Genomic DNA, 27,435 nt, shown 5'->3' with positions numbered 1-27,435 from the left:
CAAAGGTCGTCGGGATCGGGAGTCGAACTCGCCACACGCTGTAAGGCTGGATTAGCAGGCTAGGTGCCCGGACCGCTAGGCCGGCCCGGGCCAGAAGGTTGGTCTTCAAATTATTTGTTTGGCCCTAAACACTGTGTTTATTGTCATGATGTGTCACAACTCGAGTTGGCTTTGTATACGCGGCGTAGACGTCTTTAAATACATACTTTTTGAAAAGTCTATGAGGAAAATGGGGAATTATTTTCCGGGTCTCTCGATGGGGCGTGTAGGGCAGGCGCCATTTGAGTCTCTTAATTGTGGCCAATGATGTCCACTGAGGGGTGTGGTCAATATGAAGGTTGGAAGGGCATTTGATCAGATCTCAATCAAGCAGCAGGTGTTGCTGACAAGAGGCAAAGAGTTTTCAGACTGTTTAGGAGGCTGTTTGGATCATTTACGTTTACTGTATGCTGTATGTATGCTGTAGTGACTATAGGCCTGCAGAAACAGATAATAAATCCTTTATTATACCAACTCTACGCACATGTTTGGACATCACTTCCTGGAGCACACGTCTTAACTACAACCCCCGACTGTCGGCAACCAGTAGTTGCCGACAAATGTAGGATTTGGGCGCTACAGGGCGGGACTGCGACCGCTCTATACATGGCACAGTGTTTGGCTCAAAGCAGCTCGGCGTGTGCAGAGATGGGCAGTATTTGAAATACATGTATTTGAAATACATGTATTTGAAATACTTTTTTGTATTTTGTAATTTGTATTTTGCAGAAATGAGATGTATTTTGAATTTAGATACATATTTTGACCCAGTATATTTGTATTTTGTATCAAAATACATTTTCAATGTATTTTGTATCAAAATACATTTTCAATGTATTTTGTATCAAAATACATTTTCAATGTATTTTGCCCATCAGAGATGGGCAGTATTTGAAAGACATGTATTTGAAATACGTACTTGAAATACTTTTTTTGTATTTTGTAATTTGTATTGTAAAATACATTTTCAATGTATTTTTGCCCATCAGAGATGGGCAGTATTTGAAAGACATGTATTTTAAATACGTATTTGAAATACTTTTTTTGTATTTTGTAATTTGTATTTCGCTGGGATGGAAGATGTATTTTGTATTTTGTATTTAGATAATTTTGTTTGACCCAGTATTTGTATTTGCCCATCTCTGGGCGTGTATATGATATGATATGATATGAACTTTATTTGTATAGCGCTTTTCAAAACATAGTTCCAAAGTGCTGCACAGAACAGGATTAAAAACAAGAAGAAAAAGACAGTAACACAATTATAATGGCAAACAAAACAATATCAAGCATGTATGTACAAATTGGCTAAAAACACTATAGCCCACCTTTCCTCGGTCGATCCCCAGCACCTCCTCGTGCACGTACACGGACCACAGGTTGCACGTGCACTCCGTGGTGTTCGGGGGGAACTCCCAGAATCCCCTCTGCTGGTTGTGGCCCAGCTCGTGGATGGCGCCCCACAGGCCGGAGCGCCGCATGGCCGCGGCGTCGACCACCTCGGCGGCCGAGGCCGAGTGCATCATGATGGGGTAGCCCGCGTGCATCCACCCTGCAGGGACACATGATGGACACATGGACACATGATGGACATACAAGTAAGACGCGCAAACGCGTGAAGGGAACGCAGCTCGTACATATTTGGGGTTTTTTAAGATTTTTTTTAAGTTATTTTTTTTAAGTTAAGGTGTGTGTGTGTTATTTTTTTTAAGTTTTTTTTTTTAAGTTAAGTTTTTTATGTTAAGGTGTGTGTGTGTGTGTGTGTGTGTGTGTGTGTGTGTGTGTGTGTGTGTGTGTGTGTGTGTGTGTTTTTTGTGTGTGATACAGCTGCGCCCTCTGGTGTAACAGCGGGACAGACAGACACACAGACACACACACACACACACAGACAGACAGACAGACAGACAGACATGATCTGCTAGGTCTCATAGTTAGTGCTCATTGCGTTCGCAATGATGGATATGGACCAGTGTTGTTTTTGGCAGCAAATTTCGATTTTTGTTTAGTCATAGTCTTTGGACTGAGACTTTTAGTTTTAGTCACATTTTAGTCACCTGGAAATGTCTTAGTGTTTAGTCTAGTTTTAGTCGACTAAATGTCATAAGACTTTAGTCGACTAAATCTACGGGTGATTCAGTCGACTAAAATGTGTTTTGGTGGGCCTTGATGCCGTCGTAATGTAGTGTTTTTACACTCACAACGAGCTTGTAGATCGGCTACTTTCAGCATGCAACCAAGAGTAAAATGTCTAATTGTGGATCTCTTGTCCACTAGTCCCCTTCCTATAACATTTTAGTCTAGTTTTTATTTGTCGACGAAATTGTCAGTATGTTTAGTCTTAGTTTTAGTTGTCGTAGCTTAGTTTTCATTTAGTTTCCATTCGTTTTTGTCAGTGGAAAAAGGTAGTCGACGGACATTTTTCGTCTTAGTTTTAGTCGACAAAAACAACACTGATATGGACACATGGACACATGGGGCGGCGGTGGCTCAGGGTTAGAGTGGCTGGATGGTAACCGTAAAGGTTAATATTGCGGCTGTATAGGCTGTTCAACAGCCGTGAGCCGCCCGAGGATCTATAAGCATGAGAGTATAGTACAGTATACACTTGTATGACGCGGCACACGTAAGATAATTCAGGTCGACTCTCCAAGCCGTCATTTTGACCATTCATTCTTCTCAACACAGGTAAAGTATACAACAGTTAACATCCAGCTAACTATTGTAGGCCTACTACCGTGGAATGGATGTTAAAAGGCGTTGTTGCGGTCAGGAGAAAATGTCGGCTCCCAGGGGTGAATGTAATGCACAGTCTATGTAAAGCGCCTTGGATAAAGGCGCTATATATATATAAATGCACCATTTACCATTTTGAGTGAGAAAACAATGTTTTCACATTAAGCTAATCATCTGAGGATCCTCCCCCCCAAAAAAAAAAATTGTTGAGGGGCGACAGCCCCTCCTATGTGTAGCTGTTGGTGTATGTCGACCCCCTCCCACACTCAGTCTTGAGTCTGACTCGAGCCCCCCCCTATGCTTAAGCTATTGAAAAATAGCAGATCTACAAGCTCATAGCGCGCCACCGAGTGGCGCGCTACGAGCTTGTAGGTCTGCTATTTTTGAAAAATCGAAGAACCGCCGACATAGAAACATGAGGTTTTTCAGAACACTGTCAGGATGTATAGAAGACATTATTAGAATCTGATCTCAGGTCAGAACGGGTTAAAGGTTTTGTGCTGACCTGCGGAGATCTGCACGTCCGCCACGAAGCGCTCTTTGCGCGGAAACTTGTGCGGGATGGCGGCCAGGTCGGCCACGCCCCTCATGATGTCATTCCAGAGCGCCGCCAGCTCGTCGGGACGCTCCAGCTTCCGGACGTTGTGCGACGCCACGGTCAGGATGATGTTGTCGAACTCTAGCTCCGCCCAGGGGGCGGGGGCCGTGCGCAGCAACGACCAATCGGCCGGCATCGTCACACCTGGGGGAGAAGAGGCATTTTAAAGCGCAAATAACATGCATTTTAAAACGGCTTTTAATATTTAATATCATATTGTCTATGTCCCTCAAAGTTACAGTTAGTACAAAGTAGGGTGACATTGATGACATCACGATGAGACCAAAATCAGTTGAGCTGTTCCTGAGAGCAATTTCCATTAAAGCACCTGTATGATATGAAAGCCTGATTGTTCAAAATTGGTTATTTGTGGGGATAGAAAACACATATGGGAGCCCCAAAATCACAAAAGAAATGGAAAAAGTTGAATTTTATGTTATAGGTCCTTTAAAAGAGGCATTTAAAATGTCCTTAAAACGACTAAATTGGGAGAACCAAGTATTGGAGCTACTCTTAAAAAATAAAATACAAAAATCATCACATATTATTTGACAGAAGGCTGTAGAGATGCCCAGCTCTCTATAAACAGAACCATCCATCCATCCATCTTCAACAGCTTATCCGTAGTCGGGTCGCGGGGGCAAAAGCTCCACCAGAGAGCTCCCAGACTTCCCTCTCCAGGACAACATTAGTGACTTCCTCCTGGGGTGGATCCCGAGACGTTCCAAGGTCAGTGAGTCGATGCGTTTCCTCCAACTGCGCCTTGGTCTGCCCCGGGGTCTCCTCCCAGTGGGACGTGATCCTTGGTCTGCCCCGGGGTCTCCTCCCAGTGGGACGTGATCCTTGGTCTGCCCCGGGGTCTCCTCCCAGTGGGACGTGATCCTTGGTCTGCCCCGGGGTCTCCTCCCAGTGGGACGTGATCCTTGGTCTGCCCCCGGGGGTCTCCTCCCAGTGGGCCGTGGTCCTTGGTCTGCCCCCCGGGGGTCTCCTCCCAGTGGGACGTGGTCCTTGGTCTAGCCCCGGGGTCTCCTCCCAGTGGGACGTGCCTCGAGGACCTCCCTAGGGAGACGCCCGAGAGGCATCCTAACCATAGTGGCTTTTATAATATTACATATTCGTAGAGGGACGCACGCGCAGATTAGACACACCAACGGACCGACATGCAGAAAAACACCGGTCAGGTGTACAGAAATACACACGCACGCACACACACACGCACCGTGCTTGTAGTAGGGAGCAGGCACGGCCACCTGCACGGTGACCTCCGACCCCTGCAGCTGCGTGTGGGGCGGAGCCACCAGGTAGATGAGCCCGCCCCACAGGTTCCACACCTGCACCATCTCCGCCGCGACGCGGAAGCGCTCGTGGACGCACGGCGCCCTCTTCAGCTCGTCGGCGTTGAGATGGTCCGTCTGGCAGCCCACCTGCACCTGGTTGGTTGATTGATTGATTGATTGATTGAAATCTGTATTCACATATACTGTAGAATGGGTGCGTTTCAAACAAAAGCACGAGTGAATACAAATACTGCTACGAGGCTTAACGCCACTCGGTGGCGCGCTACGAGCTTGTAGATCTGCTATTTTTCAATAGCTAAAGCATAACATGATGCTAACACCAAAATGGGTTCCCGGTCAGAATGGGTTAAACCAAAACAAAGCACTAACTAAGACTTCTTTACATCACAGTCCTCCATTTTCAATTCATCAGAACATTATTTTGAAGACTTACAAAAATGCACTTATATGAAGAAGAAATAAATCAGCATATATACAGTTAAAGAAAGTAAAAAAAAGAGGGAAGAACATGAACAGCATGGAGAAAAAAAGGGCGGGGGAGGGATTTTTGCTCGTTTTGAAGGAGTCTAGGGCAGGGATACTCAAATAGATTTACCTGTGGGCCACATTACAAAAATGGCAAGGGGCCAGGGGCCAGTAGATAAAATTACGACATTAATGATACTTGATAACTTCTCTCTTTCAATTGCTTTATTTTCGCAAAATGTATCAAAGTACAATGTGCATGCACACAATATGTAAATAAATAAATGTGTTACATTTTCTTGCATAAACACAAAGAGCTGTTTCCATAACTGCACAAATTATTGCACATAACATGAGTAGCTGTTATAATAACATAATAACATAACATGAGTAGCTCTTTGCCTGCCTGCCTGCCTGCCTGTCTGTCTGTCTGTCCATGAGTAAATTTGTCTGTCTGTCAATGAGTAGCTGTCTTACTGTCTGCCTGTCTATGAGTAGCTGTCTGCCTGCCTGTCTATGAGTAGCTGTCTGTCTGCCTGCCTGCCTGTCCAATTGTCCATGAGTAGCTGTCTGTCTGCCTGTCTGAGTAGCTGTCTGCCTGCCTGCCTAATTGTCCATGAGTAGCTGTCTGTCTGCCTGTCTATGAGTAGCTGTCTGCCTGCCTGCCTAATTGTCCATGAGTAGCTGTCTGTCTGCCTGTCTATGAGTAGCTGTCTGCCTTCCTGCCTGTCCAATTGTCCATGAGTAGCTGTCTGTCTGTCTGTCTATGAGTAGCTGTCTGCCTGCCTGCCCAATTGTCTATGAGTAGCTGTCTGTCTGTCTATGAGTAGCTGTCTGCCTTCCTGCCTGTCCAATTGTCCATGAGTAGCTGTCTGTCTGTCTATGAGTAGCTGTCTGCCTTCCTGCCTGTCCAATTGTCCATGAGTAGCTGTCTGCCTGCCTGTCCAATTCTCCATGAGTAGCTGTCTGTCTGCCTGTCTATGAGTAGCTGTCTGACTGCCTGCCTTTCCAATTCTCCATGAGTAGCTGTCTGTCTGTCTGCCTGTCTATGAGTAGCTGTCTGCCTGCCTGCCAGCCAGCAAGTTGGTTAACAGAAAATAAATTGTTATGGCTGATTAAAATAAAATACAATAAACACAATTTGCCTGAAAATAGATTACCCAGCTATGACCTTTTTCATGAAAAGAGTAGTGATATGGCTGACTGAGTAAAATAAAACAATCTACCTGAAAATAGATAGCTATAAGTGAAGAGCAATTTCCGCAATTACCATTTCCGCAATTTCCATTTCCGCAATTTCCATTTCCGCAATTTCCATTTCCGCAATTTCCGCAATTACCATTTCCGCAATTTCCGCAATTTCCATTTCCACCATTTCCGCAATTTCCGCAATTACAATTTCCGCAATTTCCATTTCCGCAATTTCCATTTCCATTTCCAACTATTAATGGCAGCTGGGTTTCATCATTAAAAAAAAATAGAATTCTGTCCGTTTAGCTATAAAATTATGTCAGGGAATAGGGATACACAGTATATGTCTTTCATTTGCATTGCATCTCCCCCCCCATATTTTCGTTCAATAGTACTAGTAATAGTACAACTCTAATAGTATTACTTAATAATAATGTTTTCTTCTTTTTTTTAGATTTTCATTGGTGGGCCAGTCATAATGGTCCCGCGGGCCTGATGTGGCCCGCGGGCCTGAGGTTGAGTATCACTGGTCTAGGGATTCACATTTCTTAATGGCTGTTGGTAGGGCATTCGGGATTCTAGTGGCATCGGAGCGACATCAATTGAATCAACTTGTTTGAGCCGAATCTGGGTTGCATGATTGTGTTTGTTGAACTCCCTCTGGTGTTGAGATCAGGGACTTTGTTGACATTGAACACCACACGTATGTTTAGTGTTCTATAGGGTTAAAAGACTAGGGTTTTGGACAAAGTCTTCCATCCGACAGCAATACGTGCCGTACCGATTCTGGGCCCGCATTAACGGGCTTGCAGACTTCTATCGCCCCCTTTGATGTTCTGCCCACTGGGTTTTGTCATGTTGCTCCTTACCTGCCATCCCTTCTTGACAATCTGTGATGGAACAGATATGTAGGTCTTCATTCCAGGAGAGAGATACAGTCCTGTACTGATCCACTCATGTCCACCTGCACGCACGCACACACACACACACACACACACACACACACACACACACACACAGTGGGAAAATCATGCATGTGCATACTCTCTATTGCATTACATTGCATTGCATAACATAATGTGAATGCAATCACTGCCTTCAATTTAGCAAAATATGGTAGTGGGCTACCCTATTTGGATCTGTAGCCACTGGCTGGCACTGCCTGGTTTGTCCATCTGTACCTGCATAGATTGATTGGTCATGCCTGCCTGAGGCCTGTCAACATGTGCTTGTTTCTAGAATGTGGCAGATTTGTTTGTCTTCACCCCAGAAACTCGTGTCTTTGTTTATGATTAAATATAAACGAGAAGCCTCTCTGAGAGTAGCCTAAATGTTAGCCTCACAATGCCAAACGTCTCTATTGCAAAGTTTTTGTAAAGAAAGGAAGTCAGCAGTGCCTAGAGGAGCCTATAGGCCTACAACAGTCCCTAGAGGAGCTAGCCTACTGTAGGTCTACAACAGTCCCTAGAGGAGCTAGCCTACTGTAGGCCTACAACAGTCCCTAGAGGAGCTAGCCTACTGTAGGCCTACAACAGTACATAGAGGAGCTAGCCTACTGTAGGCCTACAACAGTCCATAGAGGAGCTAGCCTACTGTAGGCCTGCAACTGTCCCTAGAGGAGCTATCCTACTGTAGGCCTGCAACTGTCCCTAGAGGAGCTAGCCTACTGTAGGCCTACAACAGTCCATAGAGGAGCTAGCCTACTGTAGGCCTGCAACTGTCCCTAGAGGAGCTAGCCTACTGTAGGCCTGCAACTGTCCCTAGAGGAGCTAGCCTACTGTAGGTCTACAACAGTCCCTAGAGGAGCTAGCCTACTGTAGGCCTACAACAGTCCCTAGAGGAGCTAGCCTACTGTAGGCCTACAACAGTCCCTAGAGGAGCTAGCCTACTGTAGGCCTACAACAGTCCATAGAGGAGCTAGCCTACTGTAGGCCTGCAACAGTCCATAGAGGAGCTAGCCTACTGTAGGCCTGCAACTGTCCCTAGAGGAGCTATCCTACTGTAGGCCTGCAACTGTCCCTAGAGGAGCTATCCTACTGTAGGCCTGCAACTGTCCCTAGAGGAGCTATCCTACTGTAGGCCTGCAACTGTCCCTAGAGGAGCTAGCCTACTGTAGGCCTACAACAGTTGTATCCTGAGGACTTCAGCTTTACTGGGCAACTCCACAACAGCGTCCGCCCTTGATTATGGATTACTACATGTTTGAAGACATCAAAGGTGAGAATTGAACTGTAATTGTTGCTGAATGGATTTACATTGATTGTGCCCATGTTGTCTGCTGCTATGCTATGGGGTGCTGTCTTGCTAATTCATAATGTGGAAGTGAGTTGAAAGAAACTAGCTGTTGTTACACTCTGCAGTCTTCAATACTCAACACTAATACTTCAATACTATAGTAGACTGTCTGGGAGAGTGTGCTTGTTGTTGTTTATATGGTTGTTGAGGAGCGCTCCTACAGTATGTCCAGCTTTGAGGGTTTGTGTAAACACAAGCATTGTGTAAACACAAACATTGTGTAAACACAAACATTGAATGCCATTGACAATGGATGGCCAGCTTTGAATGTATGTGTCAACACAGACATTGTGTAAACACAGACATTGTGTAAACACCACAGACATTGTGTAAACACAGACATTGAAAGAAGGTGTGATTTTTTGTTTACATTTGGGAATGTGATGGGATGAAGTGTCTTGTATAGACCTCACTCTCGCAATAACAGTAACTAACTGTACACTCTCAGAGTTACATTAAACATTGATTTTACAATATAAATGGGGGTCCCAGAGATAGAATTGCCATTAAATGGGGGGTTCTGTATAGACAAATATGCATGTGAAACTGGGGGTCCTTGGAATTAAAAAGGTTTAGAATCACTGCCAGAGCCGTAAAAGTCTTCTCTTAAGGAGGGGGACCCTGGCAAATCCTTTCAAACGGGGGGTCCGCGGGGCTAATTGGTGTCAATTTGGGGGTCCTTGACATGAAAACGTTAGGATTTAGAAGGCATTTTGTAAAATCTGGTCTCAGATCTTAACCCATTTTGGGCGGGAACCCATTTTGGTGTTAGCATCATGTCGTGCTTTAGCTATTGAAAAATAGCAGATCTACAAGCTCATAGATTTTTTTTAAATAGCAGACCTACAAGCTTGTTGGTCTGCTATTTTTGAAGAATCGTGAAAAGTGACATGAAAGTGTTTGAGAACGACTGACATAGAAAAACATCGCTTTTTTCAAGAAAACTGTCAGGATTTAGAGGACATTTGCAGAATCGTTCCCAGGTCAAAATGGGTTAATGAATGGGTTCAAAGTGTAAATGGTGACCTTTTGTGTGGACATCCAGGTGGATCTTGTAGTTGTGGACGACAGGCATGACGGGGTTGTTCTTGATGAGGTAGGGCAGCAGAGCGTCTGGCTGGGGACACACTTTGTAGACCTCGGCCCCCACGCTGAGGAGGAGGTGGTCTTTGGGGCTCCGCACGGGACAGCCCTCGCACACCTGGGGGGGGGCATTAGGTTTGACCCATTACTTTTTCGATGAATCAAATAATTCACCTTTAGCTATAAGCCCTGCCCTCTCCCACTTAGCCCTGTAAGACCCAGCGTTGCTTTTCGGTAACATTTTTATTTTAATTATTACATTTTTTCGCCTTAACGTCATCAGTGATGTTCATTGCAATGCCCCCACAGAGGCTGAAATTCACACAAATTAAAAAAAATCTGGAATTACTACTACTACTGGAATTTTGATCAATTTTAACCTGACGACCTTTAACCCTAATAAAAGTAACTAAAATAATTGTAATATATATGTTTTCTTTGTGATCATTAGAATATCTAGAACATGTTTTATTCATTATTGTGAAAGATATCCCCCCAAATGTAAATTATTAATTTATTATATAATTATATAATTATTATAAATGTGCATAACATTTTCATCAAACTTTTTTTTTTTTTTTACATATTTTTTTAACATAAGTCCTAGTAGTACAAAGTAGTTAAGGTTGAAATCTCTTTTTTTGCAAGTAGAAATATATCCGGTCTTTACAGGGTTAGACACTCCCACAGCCGGGCTCATTCATTCCAATGTAAATATCATGGATTTTTACACATTAAATACTGGTTAATTTTTGGAAGCAGACCTTCAAAATATTCTTCCAAATATATCCGACAACAAGGCCTGCCATACCGTATGCACTGGAAAAATATATGTGCGAAGTGCGTGACTTTTATTATTTTATCATTATAGGAAAACTATTGGTGGAGATGTTTGTATAACCCATGTTATGCTTAGCTGTGATTGGACCATAGCAGTTTGGGGAGGGGATTATAGCTATCAGGTCAATTGAGTATCAACAAATCGATTAGGCTATAGATAACGGGGATGATCATCCCCAGTATAGCCCACCTGCGGCATGCCTGACTTCTTCAAGATGTCTGTGAGGGTGGACACCACCTGCATATATAGGAGGAGGAGGATAATAATCATTATAAAAATCACACTTGAGGGGGGCACAAGTGTCTCTCATCATCATTCATAAAATTCCGTGCTCAGCCAATCAGCTGAGCACATTCTGTGCTCATAAACACACAAAACTGTGCATTCTGGGCCCATTCCGTGCATTTCATGCGCACACACGCACGCACAGCTGTGCATAGGAGGCCCACCCCTAAAAAAATACAAAATGCAATTAATTAATAATTAATAATAACAATAATAATAATAATAATAACTAGAAAGAGGCAATTCTGGGAAATTGCAAAGTGTGATTGCCGACATTGCAGCCGTCAAATGGAATGGCTTTTGGCTCCGCGTTGATTAAGCCACCCTCGACACGCGATTCAGATTTGGGACGGATCGGACATTCCGTGCGTGAGTTGTGGCGTGTTTCGTAAGATAGGTCCCTCCCACTAACTTCGGAAGACGATTACGGCCGAACGATACGGAAGATTCTAAATTCTGACTGTGCCGTTTTAACCGGATAGGTCCGTAGATCATGTGTACCGATTTTCGTGAGATTTGGACAAAATCTCTAGGAGGAGGAGCAAAAAGTGTGTTTTGAACAAAATTCAAAATGGCGGGAAATCTATCTAGACGCAAATGGGCGTGGCGTCATGATCCAAGGAATCCAGGGAAAAAAACGTTTTGATTTTACGACCTACGGTTCAAGAGTTATACCCAAAAACGTAAAGTTGGCTGTTATAGCGCCACCATGAGGCCGACCGGTATACTTCTAAGGTAATTCATTTTAGTAATTATTATGAATCTCTCCTCCAAGTCTTGTAAGTATAGCCCTTACGGTGGGAGGAGTAGCGTGCCAAAATAAAGTTTATCTAGGAAGAAAATAATAAATAAAATTGCAGTAAAACAATAGTCTGATTGCCCTCAGGGCAATCACACTAATAACTAGAACTGCACTCTTGTCGAGTGCATACTTGCTAGTTGCCATAAATGGAGGATTAAAGGTAATGCTCCTATGTACTGTATACATGTATGTAATCTGGCACCACTGCCGTATCAGGCACAATTAGTCATGTCATTTGCTGCGTACGCATCAAAATTGGCGGGACGGCTGGGACGGTGCATACGAGTCCCGGGCGAAACTATAGTACTTGCGCGCTCTGCTTGCGCAAGTAATAATAATAAGCAGCATCACCTGCGTGTAGGAGGAACAGTCGAAAGCCTTCATGTGCAGGTAATGGGCACAGTCTCCGCCCAGCTTCTTAAGACACGCCTCGTCCTGTTTGTTGAGCTTCTCCCCCTGGACCACGTGACCGGCGAAGCGACGCAGCAGTTGTCTGAAGTGGTAGCCCCGTTTACAGCTAGCCTGGCTGGAATACATGAAGTTCACTGTTATTACGATGCGTTTACACTTACAGCTAGCCTGGCTGGAATACATGAAGTTCACGGTTATTACGATGCGTTTACAGCTAGCCTGGCTGGAATACATGAAGTTCACGGTTATTATGATGCGTTTTTACAGCTAGTCTGGCTGGAATACATGAAGTTAACTGTTATTATGATGCATTTACAGCTAGTCTGGCTGGAATACATGAAGTTCACGGTTATTATGATGTGTTTCAGCTAGCCTGGCTGGAATACATGAAGTTCACGGTTATTATGATGCGTTTACAGCTAGCCTGGCTGGAATACATGAAGTTCACGGTTATTATGATGCGTTTACAGCTAGCCTGGCTGGAATACATGAAGTTCACTGTTATTATGATGTGTGTGTGTGTGTGTGTGTGTGTGTGTGTGTGTGTGTGTGTGTGTGTGTGTGTGTGTGTTAGGCTGCGCAACAGTGACACAAAAACACTATTTCCGTGCTCGGACCCAGTGAGCCAGGCAGGGACACAGATTGCCGGGCAATGGATTGGCTGCGCCACTCAAAAAAAACAAAAAAAACAAAACAAATGTAAATGAAATAAACCTTGGATCAGGGGCCTTGTAGCAGCCTGGGCTCAACGTCGCCCCCAACAGGCTGAGACCCATACGGGTCAGGATGTGATTCCCTGCAACAACACAGAAGAGAAAAAACAGGTGATCTGTTTGATACGTTGATCACTATATATATCATCCGTTTCACGTTGTTCACATTATCAGATTAGCAGATCTACAAGCTCACAATGCATCACGCTGTGTGACACGTTGTGAGCTTGTAGATCGGCTATTTCCAGTACCAGTACAGACCATCCTACCTACATACTCCGTCAGGGGGTTCTTCCCCGGGTGGGTCTGGGCCCAGTACCAGGCGTGTCCTCCGATCAACAGACCCCCTCCTTCCGCCACGAAGTCCTGGATGTCCTCGCGGTGCTCGTCGCTGTACGTGGTGCACACGAAGACGCTCAGGCCCGTCTTGCGGAAGCCGGTCTTCTCGCAGCGCAGGCCCGACCCGGCGAGCAGCGGGGCGGCGAAGCCCACGTCGGGCCGCACGCCCACCAGGCCCCGGCGTCCCTCGTCCAGCCACCGGATGGCGTTGTGCCAGAAGGGAGCCAGCTCCTGTCAAGCAGTGTTCATTTTATTTTCAGCAGAGTTAATAAAGGACCACTTCACCACTTTTCAACCCATCTTCATATAATAGGTCGTCACCAATAATCATGATAAAATGGTACGATTTTTTTCTACTCAGTCTGTGTCTCATATAGGAGGGCTGTGGGCAGTTTAGAAACCGTCTTCCAGTGACATCATCATTAGGCAGTTTTTTTTTTAAACAAGATTTTTTTACAAAAATGTTTAGATTTTCATTACCGTGAGAACCATGGCTTCCATTTTCGCATTGCAACTTTTCAGGACTAGAAAGCCTGCAGTTTCTATTAGCTTGGATTCCCCATCGATGATGTCACTGGAAGACGTTTTTTACTAAAATCAGGAAGTTAACATTTTTATAAAAGATATACATTTATTTTTTGGTAATGCTCTATATTGTCTGAATAAACTTTGTTAGTGTTTGTTTACGTATATACTAAAAGAGTGACTTTGAGAGCTGTTTCAGCGTACAATGTAAGTCAATGAGGAGCATATTTTTGAATTATCAATTTCTAATCACTGGAGCGATTTTCTTTTTAATGTCAAATGTCCACATTTGGAGTTACATCATGGCAAGGCCTCACCGTTTAAATAACACAGCGTTTAAGACTAGACTAAACCATTTCAGAAGACGCAATATAGGAGACTAGTCATATTCTTAGTGTTGTAGTCTAGTCTTAATGCAATGTTAATTTTGCACTCAGGGCCACAGGCAGGTGATTCAGGTTCCTCTGACACTCGGGGCCACACAGGCAGATGTGTGCAGTATGTGTGCGTGTATGTGCGCAGGGACGGATTAACCGCCACGAGGGGCCCTGGGCCGGTAATTCTTGCAGGGCCCCCATAGCGCGAGTGCGCACAACATCTTCGTATTTTTATCACCTTTTTAACCTAAATTTAACAAAATCAATGGCCAATGAAGGGCCCCAGGAGCCCTTTCCAGGGCGTCAAACCTATAGTACCTCACGGTCCAATTTCCCCCGAAGGGCCCCTGAGAGCCAAGGGCCCCTGGGCCACGGCCCCATGGCCCAATGGCTAATTTGTCCCTATGTGTGCACAAAGCCCCATATGTATCCCAGCTCACCTGTCGCCCCATGTAGCCCTCGTGCGTGACCACTATGACCCGGCCCTGGCCATAGTAGGCGCCGGCCAGGAAGGCCCGCCCGTTGTCGGTGGTTCCGATGGGGAAGGCCAGCGGGCCGTGGACCAGAACCTCCGACGGGATGGCTCCTCCCTGGATGTCAAAGTTCTGCACGCCCTGCAGGAGGAAGCGCAGGTCGTCCCCGAAGTCCTGATCGATCCTGGACAGAGACGGGGAGGGAGGGAGGTGGTGGTGTGGTCACTCATGTCCATTCTGACCTGAGATCAGATTCTACAAATGTCTTCTACATCCTGACTAACCTCGCCTCACCAGGCTTTCCACCGCCTCGGAGGAAAGCCTGGTCTCTGTTTCAAAAGTCTGTATGATCCGAGCTGGGGCCGGATGATGTGGTTACGTCATGTTGTAGTATTGTTTTGTAGTCGCCAGACAGGATGAACAGGCGGTGACAACTTCCTTTTCCCTCTCAATAAAAGATCTCGCTTACGAGAGCTTTTATTGCTTTTATTCAAACAGGAAGCAACAAACAGCTTCCTGTTTGTTGTAGGCAAACCATTGCCTACAACATGACGTAAGCATATGATGGTGCCCAGGCTACATCCTGACAGTTTTCCATTCTGACCCGAGATCAGATTCTAAAAAATGTCTTCTATGTCAGTTGCTCTTCGGCTTTTCAAAAATAGCAGACCTACAAGCTCGTAGCGCGCCACTCGGTGGTGCGCTATGAGCTTGTAGATTTGCTATTTTTCAATAGCTAAAGCACAACATAATGCTAACACCAAAACGGGTTCCCTTCTACAGTCACAAGATGGTAGGGACGGTTTTGCTCTTAACCCATTTAGGCCTGACGTTGACATTTTAAAAAAAAAGTCTTCTAAATCCTGACAGTTTTATTAAAAACCCCATGTTTCTATGTCAGTTGTTCTCAAACATATTCATGTCAAGGAACCCCATATGACATTGGCCACCGACCCCCATCTGAAAATATGTAGTTCCAGGGACCTTCTCTCAGTAGCAAAGATTTGAGTTAAAACTCGCTCTGTAAGAACATATATTTAAAGATTTCAGGCACATTTTCACGATTTTTCAAAAATAGCTAAATTATAACATAATGTTTAAAACACCAAAAGGCGTTCCCGCCCAGAATGGGTTAAAAGGAGAATTTTGGGCTAGAAGGCTTTCTTACATTTATTTGTAGTTTGTCCCCACCAAAGAGGTCCAGGTGTTATTTTGTGCAAAAAAACGCATTATTGGCCATTTCCCCTACCATAAGCCCTCAATGGGAGTTGGGTTGTAGTGCTAATAACCCAACCCCCATTGAGGGCTTATGGTAGGGGAAATAGCCAATAATGGGTTTGGCAAATAGTTACATAAAAACAGTCACATAGCTACAGTAAGTCATTAAACAAACACTGAAGATTATATTCCCAACATTACCTAATATTAATAATAAACAGGATCAGTTAACAAATAAATAGTCCGGAATAATACAGATATAAAATACCAATGGACACAGCTTATTCAACACAAACACACAGGGGCGCTGTAAGGTATTTATACCAGCGAAAAATTGCGGGTCTTATTCGGGTATAATTGGCCTAATAATGACTTATTTAGGACCTAGTTAACCGAGTTAATCATAATAAGAGTATGTGACTCTTATTGTGTTGTTGTTTGGGTTAGATTTCTTTAAACCTGGTGCAGGTGAAAGTAAAACTACAACAGGTTTTTGCTGTCTCGTCACGTTGTGTCTATCTGTCAACTCACTCGCTGTGCATTCTGCATTCAGCACGCTCTGATAGACATGTCAAAAGATTCTCCTCTCCACCAGCAGGGGGTGCTGGAGCACCCTCCGCAAAGTTCCAGCGCTGATGCAAACACATTGTATACAGGCCTACTTACGCCACAGCCAGCCAGGACGAGGGGATCTGTGGGTGAACTGGTAGACACTCCAACTCCCCACGATGCTCCGAGAAGTAGATACCCGACACACTGGACACCTGCACAGTCACAAATTAAACCTCGTTGTCACATCACAGGTTCATTCATGTGTGAAGAAGTGGGTGAAATTATTTATTTTTGTGTGTGTGCTCCATTCTGTAGTAGACGGTATACGTTTTTGCTGCTCACCAAAACAAAAGCGGTATTATGTTTTGGCCAGAAAGGGATTTTTCTCTATGAGGCAATTCTCTGGGCAATATCGGTAGGAGGCGAAGTGGAGTAACTAAAAGTATTTTCTTCCCGGTGGAAACAAAATCCCCTTTTGGCCAAAAAGTACAGTTTATAAGTGTGGTGGGGGGGCTCAGAGTGCTCCCACTAAGGAAAGTAGGCTTTCTAATGACACAACCCGCCTTTGTTTTGGTGAGTAGCAAAAACGTTATTTTTATTTACGCTAAAGACGAGCGGCTGGTCTGCATTCATGCGAGCGGCGGAAGTCGAGAGTAACATATATAGCTCTAAATGCAACGCATTAGAGCTACTGTGGCTGTGGCTCAGGAGGTAGAGCAGGTCGTCCAATGATCCATGGGTCGGCGGTTCGAATCCCAGCTCCTCCTCCTGTCTACATGTCAAAGTGTCCTTGGGCAAGACACTGAACCCCAAATTGCTCCCGATGTGCTGGTTGGTATACCTTGCATGGCTTCCGTCGCAATCGGTGTATGAATGGGTGAATGTATAATGCACAATCTATGTAAAGCGCCTTGGATAAAGGGCGCTATATAAATGCACCATTTACCATTTAAGGGCCGATTCATTACCGCTGTTTCGGCGCTGTCGTGCCGAAATGGTTTCGGCTGGTCAGAAATTTTCAGTAGCACCGAAGAGTCGACTTTAGGACGGTACCCGCCCCCCCCCGAACGTCAAATTATAGGCTCTACAGAGCCGAACCGACATTTATTCGGCTCTAAAATAGGAGTATGAATCGGCCCTTAGCTATGGACCAGTAACCTGACGCTGCCAGATCCAAGAAGCTTGCTACACAAGTTTGTTTCACAGCTTATTGGGATCTGGGATCTCGGGAGGAAATTCGATGACGGGGCTGTTTATTTTTTTCAAGATACTTGGTAGATGACTGGATGGGACCGTCTGTCTATCACCGTGTGGGCGTGCAAACACAACCAATCATATTGACGTGTCTATATAGCTTCACATCCGGTTTCGCACATATCCCGCCCTTAGCTCACGCTGATTGGTTCGGTACGGAGCGGTTCGGTGTTAGCTCAACTCCCTGAGAGGTCCCAGATGGTTGCGGTGTTGGGGAACATGGTTACCCAATACCGCCCCCAGCTGGCAAAGTCAGGTTAATGGACCAGAGCTAGATGGACGGACGGACGGACGGTTTCACCTTGTTGCCCGGGTATCCCAGCAGGACGTTCTCCTTGGGGTGCTCCTCGGCCCAGCTCCACGCCTGGCCGGCCATCAGCAGGCCTCCTCCGGCCTTCACGTACGCCACCAGGTCACCGACGACGTCCGCGGACACGCCGTAGCCGTCGGTCACGTACACGCCCACGCCCAGAGCCTCGCTGAAGCTCTCCACAACGCTGCTCTGGAAGCTGGACCTGCTCAGGTTGTCCACCACGGCCTATATAGGGAGGGGGGGGGGGGGGGGGGGGATTTTATTATTGTTATTATTGTCTTGGCATTATCCCATTCTGACCTGAGATCAGATTCTAAAAAATGTCTTCTACATCCTGACAGTTTTCTGAAAAAGTTTCTGTGTCAGCCGTTCTTAGATGTTTTCAAAAATAGAAGAGGGCACACAAATCTATGGGCATCAATTGTGTTAAACAAAATTCAAAGATTTTTTTCCCAGTAACTTTCAGTAACGTAAGAGTATCTTAAGAAATTCCATACATCGTCGACTTCGCGCCGCGTTGTGTTTAGTTCATAAAGTTAACATAACCGTATTGATTAAAGGCATTTGGAAAGGCCTTTGAAATTAAATAAAATTTTGACTTTTTCAGGATTCCAATAAAAAAAAATAGCAACAAATAATTAAGGATTTCATTTCAAATATAGCAAACAAATATCTGATCTAAACACGCTCAAAACGTGTTTCAGTGCGATTCCCGTTTTGACCTTGTTGATCTGCAATTTTTTCAGTAACACACAATGTGGCCCCCTCTGGAGTGAGTGTGGAAATGTAGTGGCCCCTCTCCATCGTCAAAGTTGCCCACCACCCTTGCACTACAGTATATACCTTGGAGTTGCGGTGGATCCCCACCGAGAGGTTGTCGGCTCCGGCGTCCCCTCGCAGCCAGACCAGGGCGTTCTCCACCAGAGCAGGGAAGGCGGCGAGGTAGGCCTCGTGGCCCAGGACCACCATCCGTCCTCGGCCGTACGCCGAGGCCGCCATCAGGACCTGGCCTCGGCTGTTCATCGCCAGGGGGAAGGCGTGGTCCCCGATCAGCACCAGGTCACTGGGAACGCTGGGGCTCTGGGGGTATAGGAGGGGGGGGGTATAGAGGGTCACTGGGAACGCTGGGGCGGATCTATAGCGTTAGCAGTTTATTTAGTGTCGCGTTGCCAGACTGTTGCCTCTTGCAATGTTCGAATGCTTTTCCGTCGTACAGTCTGGAGCAACGGAAGCTCTGATCATGAGTAAAAATATAAATGCTTCCGTCGTACAGTCTGGAGCATACATGGGCAACTGGCGGCCACATGCGGCCCTCACCATCATGTAATGCGGCCCTCAGATTAATATCCGAACATTGATATATTATTACAATTTTACAATTTAGGCATTTAGCAGACGCTCTTAATCCAGAGCGACTTACATTAAGCAAGAACAAAAGCATGGGAATACATCACATAAAAACATTCATCATGAAACATGCGTAAGCTAAGAAAGTAACAGTGGAATATCTATAGAATGAAATGTATACGTATAAACTTTACATATATACTACTATGCTATACATATGTACTATGGCGTGCTATGACTATTGCTATAGTGCTATGACTATTGATTTCAGCTAATTACTATAGTATATTAAAATGTTGTTGTCTAGTTTTTTTATGTCCAATATATTTGTATTTCATTCATAAAGTGAACATAACTATAACTAAATGCATTTTAAATTAAAAAAAAAAAGTAACTTCAGGATTCCAATAAAAAAATGGCAAACAAAAAAAAATCTGGATAAACATGGACACTTTTTATCTCTTGGTACTGGACTGATGACTATTATCTTTATACGGTGACACACTGACTGTAACTAAAGGACACTTTATTCCTTTTTACCTTCCATAAACGAGAAAGAAAGATCACACTCATCATATAGTATGTGATGTGTGATTTTAAGAGCGGAATGAATGTGATGTGACATTCCGTGCTCAACCAATCAAATCATCACTGTGATAATAATAATAACTAGAACTGCACTCTGCCGAGTGCATACTTGCTTGTTGCACACTAGTAGGCCATAAATGGCCTACTAGTGTGCAAGCAGAGCGCGCAAGTAATTTCGACCGCTGGAAAGTATCACATCTCAGTATCTCTGTGAAGGAACGTTTGAAATGTATAATCATTACGTGTAACTATTTGCTACCTAACTACTTTTTTACAGAAAAATGAATCATTGATATGTGATGAAAAAAAAAGGTATATAAACTGAATTAAAATATATTATACAGTATAATTATTTTATTACTTATTGTAAATTGTCAATTGTTTTAAATGTATTTCATTTTTGTAATTTATTTTTGTACTATAGTGATATTAATACTAAATCATGATCAGAGTAATATGTGTCTCTAACTTCAATTTCTGTAATAATACTTTCAAATTTGTTGAAATATACATGATCTAAAATACTTCCGAAATCTGTAGTTGGATTTGTATTTAATTGTTTAAAGCCTAATCTTGACATGAAGGTCTTTATATTTATATCTTTTTCAGTATAATGGTCTTCATTGAAATCTCCTATTATCATAATTGTGGAAGTCGGAGATGATAGATACTTTACCATTTTCTTGAGAAATGTGTTTAATTCCGTAAGGTTTGTTTTAGGTGATCTGTACATAAGAATGATATATAGATCTTTATTTTTTACATGTATACATACGTGTTCTACTTTTTCTAATATCTCGATTTCAAATTACAACTACATACTCTGTATGTAGTTGTAATGTGATTAGCAGTATACTGTGGTTACTTGGTTCCAAAAAGTGAAGCCAAGTTTTTTTCAACCGTAGGTTTGTTCCTGGTTTGCTGGGACCAGTTACAACATTACGTCATCGTTGTGAACTGGGACCAGAGTACATGGTGTGTATATGACGTAATGTTGTAACTTGTAACTTGTAACTAGTCCCAGCAAACCAGGCACAGACTGTATGTAGTTGTTCTAGTTACAACTACATACAGAGTATGTAGTTGTAATTTGATTAGCAGTATACTGTGGTTACTTGGTTCCAAAAAGTGAAGCCAAGTTTTATTCAACGGTAAATCTGTGCCTGGTTTGCTGGGACTAGTTACAACATTACGTCATCCTTGAGAGAGTACATGGTGTGTATATGACGTAATGTTGTAACTTGTAACTTGTAACATTACGTCATATACACACCATGTACTCTCTCAAGGATGACGTAATGTTGTAACTAGTCCCAGCAAACCAGGCACAGATTTACCGTTGAAGAAAACTTGGCTTCACTTCGAAGAGACCAAGCGAAACGATTACTTGCGCGCTCTGCTTGCGCAAGTAATAATTAATTGCATTTTTATAGCGCTTTTCCAAGTGCTCAAAGCGCTTTACAACGGTTCATTCATTCATACATTGGGAGGTGAAGCGGTGAACAGTCGACGCCAGCGTCCTTACTTCCCACATTCACACACCGACGGTGGCGAGCTCACACCGACCGACTCATTGGAGGCAATGTAGGGTTCAGTGTCTTTGCCCAAGGACACTTCCACATGTGGACAGGAGGAGGAGGAGGAGGAGATTCGAACCGCCGACCCACGGATCATTGGACGACCTGCTCTACCTTCTGAGCCACAGCCACCCACAGAGTCTGTGGCACAGACACACAAAGCTGCATGGCATAGGAGGGGCCGGTGCCCCTCAAAAAAAAAAGAAAATCACACCTGTCTGTGTCAAACAACAGTTCGACACGAAAAGGCCTTTCGGAAAAAAAAGAATACGTTTTTAAGCCCGTTTTAAAAGACTCCATCGTCTGCGGTACCGTCAGATCCATATTTTCAGATCTGAGGGTGTGGGTGGTTTTTTCGGAGGGTAGGGTAGGTAGGGAGGGGCAGTTGTGACGGGTGCCCCAGACAAACAAGTCAAAGGCACCGCTCACTTCACACAAGTGTAATTTTTTTTGCCGTTTTATGAATTTGTCAGATTTTTGAGGGGCTCTTCCTATACACAGGTTTAATGTTTGTCTTTAGTTCAAAGTTTGTTTAGTAAACGCATTGACAATGAAGGGAACATTTACGCCATATTGTCTCTTTATTGTTAATGGTGTTTAATGATTGTGTTGGCACCGTTTGTTTTACATCACCTAATCAACATGACTGAGTAAGACTTTAATATATTAGCGCCTCTCACTTCACACGGGTGTGATTTTTATTATTTATATTTCCTTCTTTATCGTAGGCACGCTTTTATCATGTCGGCGTCGTCGGGTTGTTATTGTTGGTTGTCATGGCTGCCAGTTCCCACCGGTGTGTGAGCTCCGACTGCTCCAGACCGTACTGAATAACTGCCAGCTTACATAATGTCTTGAGGCTAGGATTGAAGTCTAAGACATACAGGTCATCAGAAGACAGAAGATCTCCAAAGAAGAAGATACGATCTCCCACCATGCATGCAGCAGCATATCTCAGTATATTCCGGAGCCGGACCTTTCCCTTGGGCTCAACCTTTTTCCAGGAGAAGGTCTCTGGACTGAATTTCCACACATTTCCATCAAATATGTACAGCTCTCCATTGTAGGTAAATGCTGAATGAATGCAGAGTCCTTCTGGATGAGGCTGTGGAGATGGTGTGCTCAGCCAGAGGTTGGTCTCTGTGTCAAACACTCTGAGGGGGTACTGATTCCCCCCAAAATATCCAAATACAAACATCTTTGTTCCGATGATGGTGGCAGAGTGAACTAATACAGGTGGAGTTCCTCTGGTGTTAATTAAAGTCCAGACCATTGTGCTGGTGTCCAACTTGTACATGTCATTAGTCCATACACTCAGCTTGGTCTGTCCTCCATATAAACGTATAAACATGACCTTCTCCAACACACAGGCTGAGTGGTTCTCCCTCTCCTCTGGAACAGTGCCAGAAACCCTGGGTTTGAACCATCTGTGGGAGTCAACATCAAATGCATAAAGCACATTGCAGTAAGGCCTCCCTCCCCAGATGTAGACTATATCTTCAACCAACACAGCTGTGTGGCCAGAGCGCCTGGATGGAACCTCTAGGTGGCGTCCTCCTCCTCTTCCTGGGGTCAGCTTCCTCCAGCATAAAGACACTGTGTTTAAGACGTGGACCTCAAGGGGATCACTGTCTCCTCCAAAGCAGTACAGCTTGTCCCGCAGCACCACAGCTGCATGGCGACATCTCTCTGCTCCTCCTTTCAGATGGATGGTCCAGCGGATCATTCTAACATCAGGTTGTTCTTGCTTCTCTGTCCCACAATGCAGTTCTGTCTCTCCGTCTCTGTCCCAGAATGCAGTTCTGTCAACCACACACTATCTCTTATATCTCTACAGTGGTACAAACGTCATGTGACGCCTCTGGCCAATCCGTGAAGCCGGTGTGTTGCGTCAGCCAGACATACAGTAGTCTATCTGTGTCCGTCACTCAGGGAAAAGGCTCCAGTTTTCAGTGTGAAAGTGCTGAAGTTCCACATTTTGCCAGAAGGTATAGTGGAAGCTTCAACGTGTCTATGCCATACATGGGCAACTGGCGGCTCAGGGGCCACATGCCGCCCTCACCATCACGTAATGCGGCCCTCAGGTTAATATCCGAACATTGATATATTATTGATTTCAGTTAATTACTAGTATTGCAATGTTATTGTCTTCTCTTTTTAATGTCCAATGTATTTGTATTTCATTCATAAAGTTATAAGATAACTATAACTAAATCCATTTGAAATTCAATAAAACTTTAACTTCAAGATTCCAATAAAAGAATGGCAAAAAAAAATATTGAGGATTTCAATTCAAATATAGCAAAAAATAGCTGATCTACAAGCTCAAAACGCGTCGCAGTGCGACGCGTTTTGAGCTTGTAGATCGGCTATTTTTGCTACGACATTAATATGCAATGTGGCCCCACTGGAGTCAGTGTGGAAATATTGTGGCCCTCTCTATCGTCAAAGTTGCCCACCTCTGGTCTGGAGCAACGCAAGCTCTGATCATGAGTAAAATATAAATGCTTCCGTCGTACAGTCTGGAGCAACGGAAGCTCCGATCATGAGTAAAATATAAATGCTTCCGTCGTACAGTCTGGAGCAACGGAAGCTCTGATCATGAGTAAAATATAAATGCTTCCGTCGCACAGTCTGGAGCAACGGAAGCTCTGATCATGAGTAAAATATAAATGCTTCCGTCGCACAGTCTGGAGCAACGGAAGCTCTGATCATGAGAAAAATAAAAATGCTTCCGTTGTACAGTCTGGAGCGACGGAAGCTCTGATCATGAGTAAAATATAAATGCTTCCGTCGTACAGTCTGGAGCAACGGAAGCTCCGATCATGAGTAAAATATAAATGCTTCCGTCGTACAGTCTGGAGTAACGGAAGCTCTGATCATGAGTAAAATTAGAAATGCTTCCGTCGTACAGTCTGAAGCAACGGAAGCTCTGATCATGAGTAAAATATAAATGCTTCCGTCGTACAGTCTGGAGCAAGGAAGCTCTGTTCATGAGTAAAATATGAATGCTTCCGTCGTACAGTCTGAAGCAACGGAAGCTCTGATCATGAGTAAAATATAAATGCTTCCGTCGTACAGTCTGGAGCAACGGAAGCTCTGTTCATGAGTAAAATATGAATGCTTCCGTCGTACAGTCTGAAGCAACGGAAGCTCTGATCATGAGTAAAATATAAATGCTTCCGTCATACAGTCTGGAGCAACGGAAGCTCTGATCATGAGTAAAATATGAATGCTTCCGTCGTACAGTCTGGAGCGACGGAAGCTCTGATCATGAGCAAGCCATAAAGCGGAAGTGGAGGCTCCACTTCCGTTTCATCTTTACAGTCGTGCAAATGTATCCTAATATAAATCAAAATCATCTAAGCATATATAGCTTGTTGCTTAGCAGAAATGGAAGTAAAAAATATAAAATATGCCGTAAACAAGGAAGTGAACGGCAGTGCACATGCGCGAAAAAGCAATGAGTATGGAGAAGCCACATCAATAAAGATGTGTATACACGCCCAAGGCCATCTGCGCTTTGATTAGAAAAGACGTGTATATACACGTCCAAGGCCAAAATTGTGTGAACAGTTGTCCCTGCAAACCAGTGGTTCACAAGCAGTGGTCCGGGTACCACCTGCAGCTAAATGATTCAGAGGTTAATTATGATGAATTCCTGTTCTGTTCTTTGGCTATATAGAAAGTGTCTATTTGTACGTCTCTAAATGTTTTGATGAATTGAACAAGGTGGACCCTCTTGTAAACAAGTTTAATTGTGTCGTCCACTCACAGTTAACAGTCTTTGTATTGAGCTTGTGCTTGAAATACACCGTAATTCTGCAAACTGTTAATACATATTTCAATCAATCAATCAATCAATCAAGGTGGTAACCATTTGTTTTCATTCATTTGAATCAGGTTCCTAGTTGGACCCTACCCGGAGGTCCAGCTCGGTGAGGCCTCTCATGATGGACGTGTAGGCCTGCTCGTGGAGGGGGGAGGTGGGGCAGGAGGACATGGTGAAGACCAGACAGATCCTGGAGAGAAACAGGAGATGCATTTAATAATACTATAATAATAATAATAATAGCTTAAATTTATATAGCGCTTTTCTAAATACCCAAAGCGCTTTAAATAGGAACATTAGGAACAGACTACAGGGGGAGACATACTAACCAGACCTCAGCTGGGGAAAGCTATCCTGAAGAGGTGGGTTTTGAGTGCGGTTTTGAAAGAGAGGAGAGAGGGAGCAACTCTGAGATGGTTGGGGAGTTCATTCCAGAGTTTGGGGGCCGAAACATAGGAGGCCCGTCCCCCCAGGTGCGATACTGTAGAATATAGCATTTTATGTAGACATAGTACTCTAGTGTATAGTACACGGATAGTTTCATTATATACCTAGATATTCCACTGTTAGGTTCTTAGCTTACGTAAGTAGGATTCATGATGACTATTTTTATGTATTTGTTGTAATACCATGTTTTTGTTCTTGCTTACTAGTCTGTAAGTCTCTCTTGATTAAGAGCTGCTAAATGCCTACATTTTGTAAAATTGTAAAACAAACTGGAGGAAATTGATCAAGCTGATCTTGTGATGCGTTGTGAGCTTGTAGATCTGCCATTTTGGAAAAAGCTTGACAATCTTTAGAAAACGTACTTTTACTCCAATTTTAACCCATTTAGACCTGAGGACGATTCAACAAATGCCTTCTAACAGTTTTCTGAAAAAACCCATATTTCTATGTCAGTCGTTTCATGTCAAGGACCCCCAAAAATATATGTAATTGGCCGACGACCCCCATCTGAAAACATGTTGTTCCAGGGACCCCACAGAAGAAAGATTTGAGTAAAAAACATTCACTGAAAGAATATATTCAATGATTTGTGCCGCGTCTTCACAATTCTTTTAAATAGCAGATCTACAAGCTCGATCTTGAGGATTTTTCAATAGCTAAAGTAGAACATAATGCTACACACACACACACACACACACACACACACACACACACACACACACACACAGGCCGCTCAAAAATAATGTGAGATTGGCATGCGATGTACAAACCTGCAATTTAAAAAATAAGCCGAAAACAAAAGTCAGCTTGTGGATGTTAGGAATGTTAGAATGATGGAAGAATGGAAGCGGCAGGCTGGAGTGAGCAGGTTAAGATGTAATGGTTTATACAGTACAATAGCTGCTGAACCAGGGTGGAGTGAGCAGGTTAATAAGATGTAATGGTATGTTGAAGCAGGGTGGAGTGATGTGGACTGGAGTGGTTTATAATCTCTTAAGGGTGTGTTTGCTCCGATCTGCCAACAGCAGATCCTGTGGAACAAAGAACAAACAACTGACGGAGAGAAAGTTCAATGGAGTGACCACTACTGTTTGGTGTAATAAGCCCATTCAGGGCGGGAACCCCTTTTGGTGCTTTTTTTAAGCATTATGTTATACTTTAGCTATTTAAAAATAGCAGGTCTAACAAGCTCATAGCACGGCACCGAGTGCCGCGCTATGAGCTTGTGGATCTGCTATTTCTTGAAAAATCGTGAAAATGTGGTGCAAATCATGGAATATAATTATGTTCTTTCAGAGACGACATTTTTAACTCAAATTTTGCTTTAGGGTCCCTTGAAGGACAACTTTAGTTTTTTACAACCAAGGTTCATGTTTCAGGTTGTCATTAGAGAAAGTAAAAGGTGAGTGTTCATTTTCTTTCATTTGCTGCTTTCTTTCGTTTTGGGTATTTTAGCAGTTTTTGACAGGGGTGCGGGGGGCATTAGAGCATGGGGCTAAATATGTATTCTTTTACAAAATATGTTGGCGATTTTTTTTTATTATTTACTATAGTCCTACTAGACATCTGAATGTGTCAAACTGACATATTGAGCCTATACACACAGTATAAGCCTCCCCCCCCCCAGTAGGCTACCTTCACATTCAGTAGATCCTGTGATCTTTTGTGGCCGGATGTAATTTCCTGGGGTTTATTAGGACTATAGTAAATAATACAAAAATAAATCACCATAACATTTTGTAAAATAATACATATTTAGCCCCATGCTCGAATGCCCCCGCCCCCCGTCAAAAACTGCTAAAATCCCCAAAACGAAAGAAAGCAGCAAATGAAAAAACA

The 27,435-nt window shown here is 43.8% G+C and overlaps 1 protein-coding gene across 7 annotated transcripts in view; it reads right to left on the bottom strand.

Moving 5' to 3' along the window:
* Positions 1 to 27,435, bottom strand: part of LOC308320994 (TRPM8 channel-associated factor homolog) — a 34,948-nt gene that overhangs the window by 1,228 nt on the left and 6,285 nt on the right. For 5 of the 7 annotated variants that reach the window (XM_080771756.1, XM_080771753.1, XM_080771757.1 and 2 more), the window contains exons 2-15: positions 25,240 to 25,339; positions 18,649 to 18,885; positions 17,794 to 18,030; positions 16,353 to 16,450; positions 14,436 to 14,652; positions 13,024 to 13,324; positions 12,756 to 12,837; positions 11,982 to 12,156; positions 10,733 to 10,780; positions 9,646 to 9,820; positions 7,194 to 7,288; positions 4,590 to 4,800; positions 3,278 to 3,514; positions 1,368 to 1,591 (exon numbers count right to left, since the gene is read on the bottom strand). In XM_080771756.1, coding sequence (XP_080627882.1) covers positions 1,368 to 1,591; positions 3,278 to 3,514; positions 4,590 to 4,800; positions 7,194 to 7,288; positions 9,646 to 9,820; positions 10,733 to 10,780; positions 11,982 to 12,156; positions 12,756 to 12,837; positions 13,024 to 13,324; positions 14,436 to 14,652; positions 16,353 to 16,450; positions 17,794 to 18,030; positions 18,649 to 18,885; positions 25,240 to 25,320 — 2,418 coding nt within the window. In that variant the 5' untranslated portion in view covers positions 25,321 to 25,339. Of the gene's footprint in view, positions 1 to 1,367; positions 1,592 to 3,277; positions 3,515 to 4,589; positions 4,801 to 7,193; positions 7,289 to 9,645; positions 9,821 to 10,732; positions 10,781 to 11,981; positions 12,157 to 12,755; positions 12,838 to 13,023; positions 13,325 to 14,435; positions 14,653 to 16,352; positions 16,451 to 17,793; positions 18,031 to 18,648; positions 18,886 to 25,239; positions 25,340 to 26,366; positions 26,458 to 26,491; positions 26,519 to 26,563; positions 26,628 to 27,435 lie in introns of those variants that run through there. The other 2 variants (XM_080771755.1, XM_080771759.1) reach the window with 2 other exon arrangements.

The sequence above is a fragment of the Protomyctophum bolini genome, assembly GCF_963924005.1.
Source record: "Protomyctophum bolini genome assembly, chromosome: 9".
NCBI lineage: Eukaryota > Metazoa > Chordata > Actinopteri > Myctophiformes > Myctophidae > Protomyctophum > Protomyctophum bolini.
The sequence above is the reverse complement of the archived record's forward strand: the minus strand, read 5'-3'. Positions and strand labels throughout refer to the sequence as shown.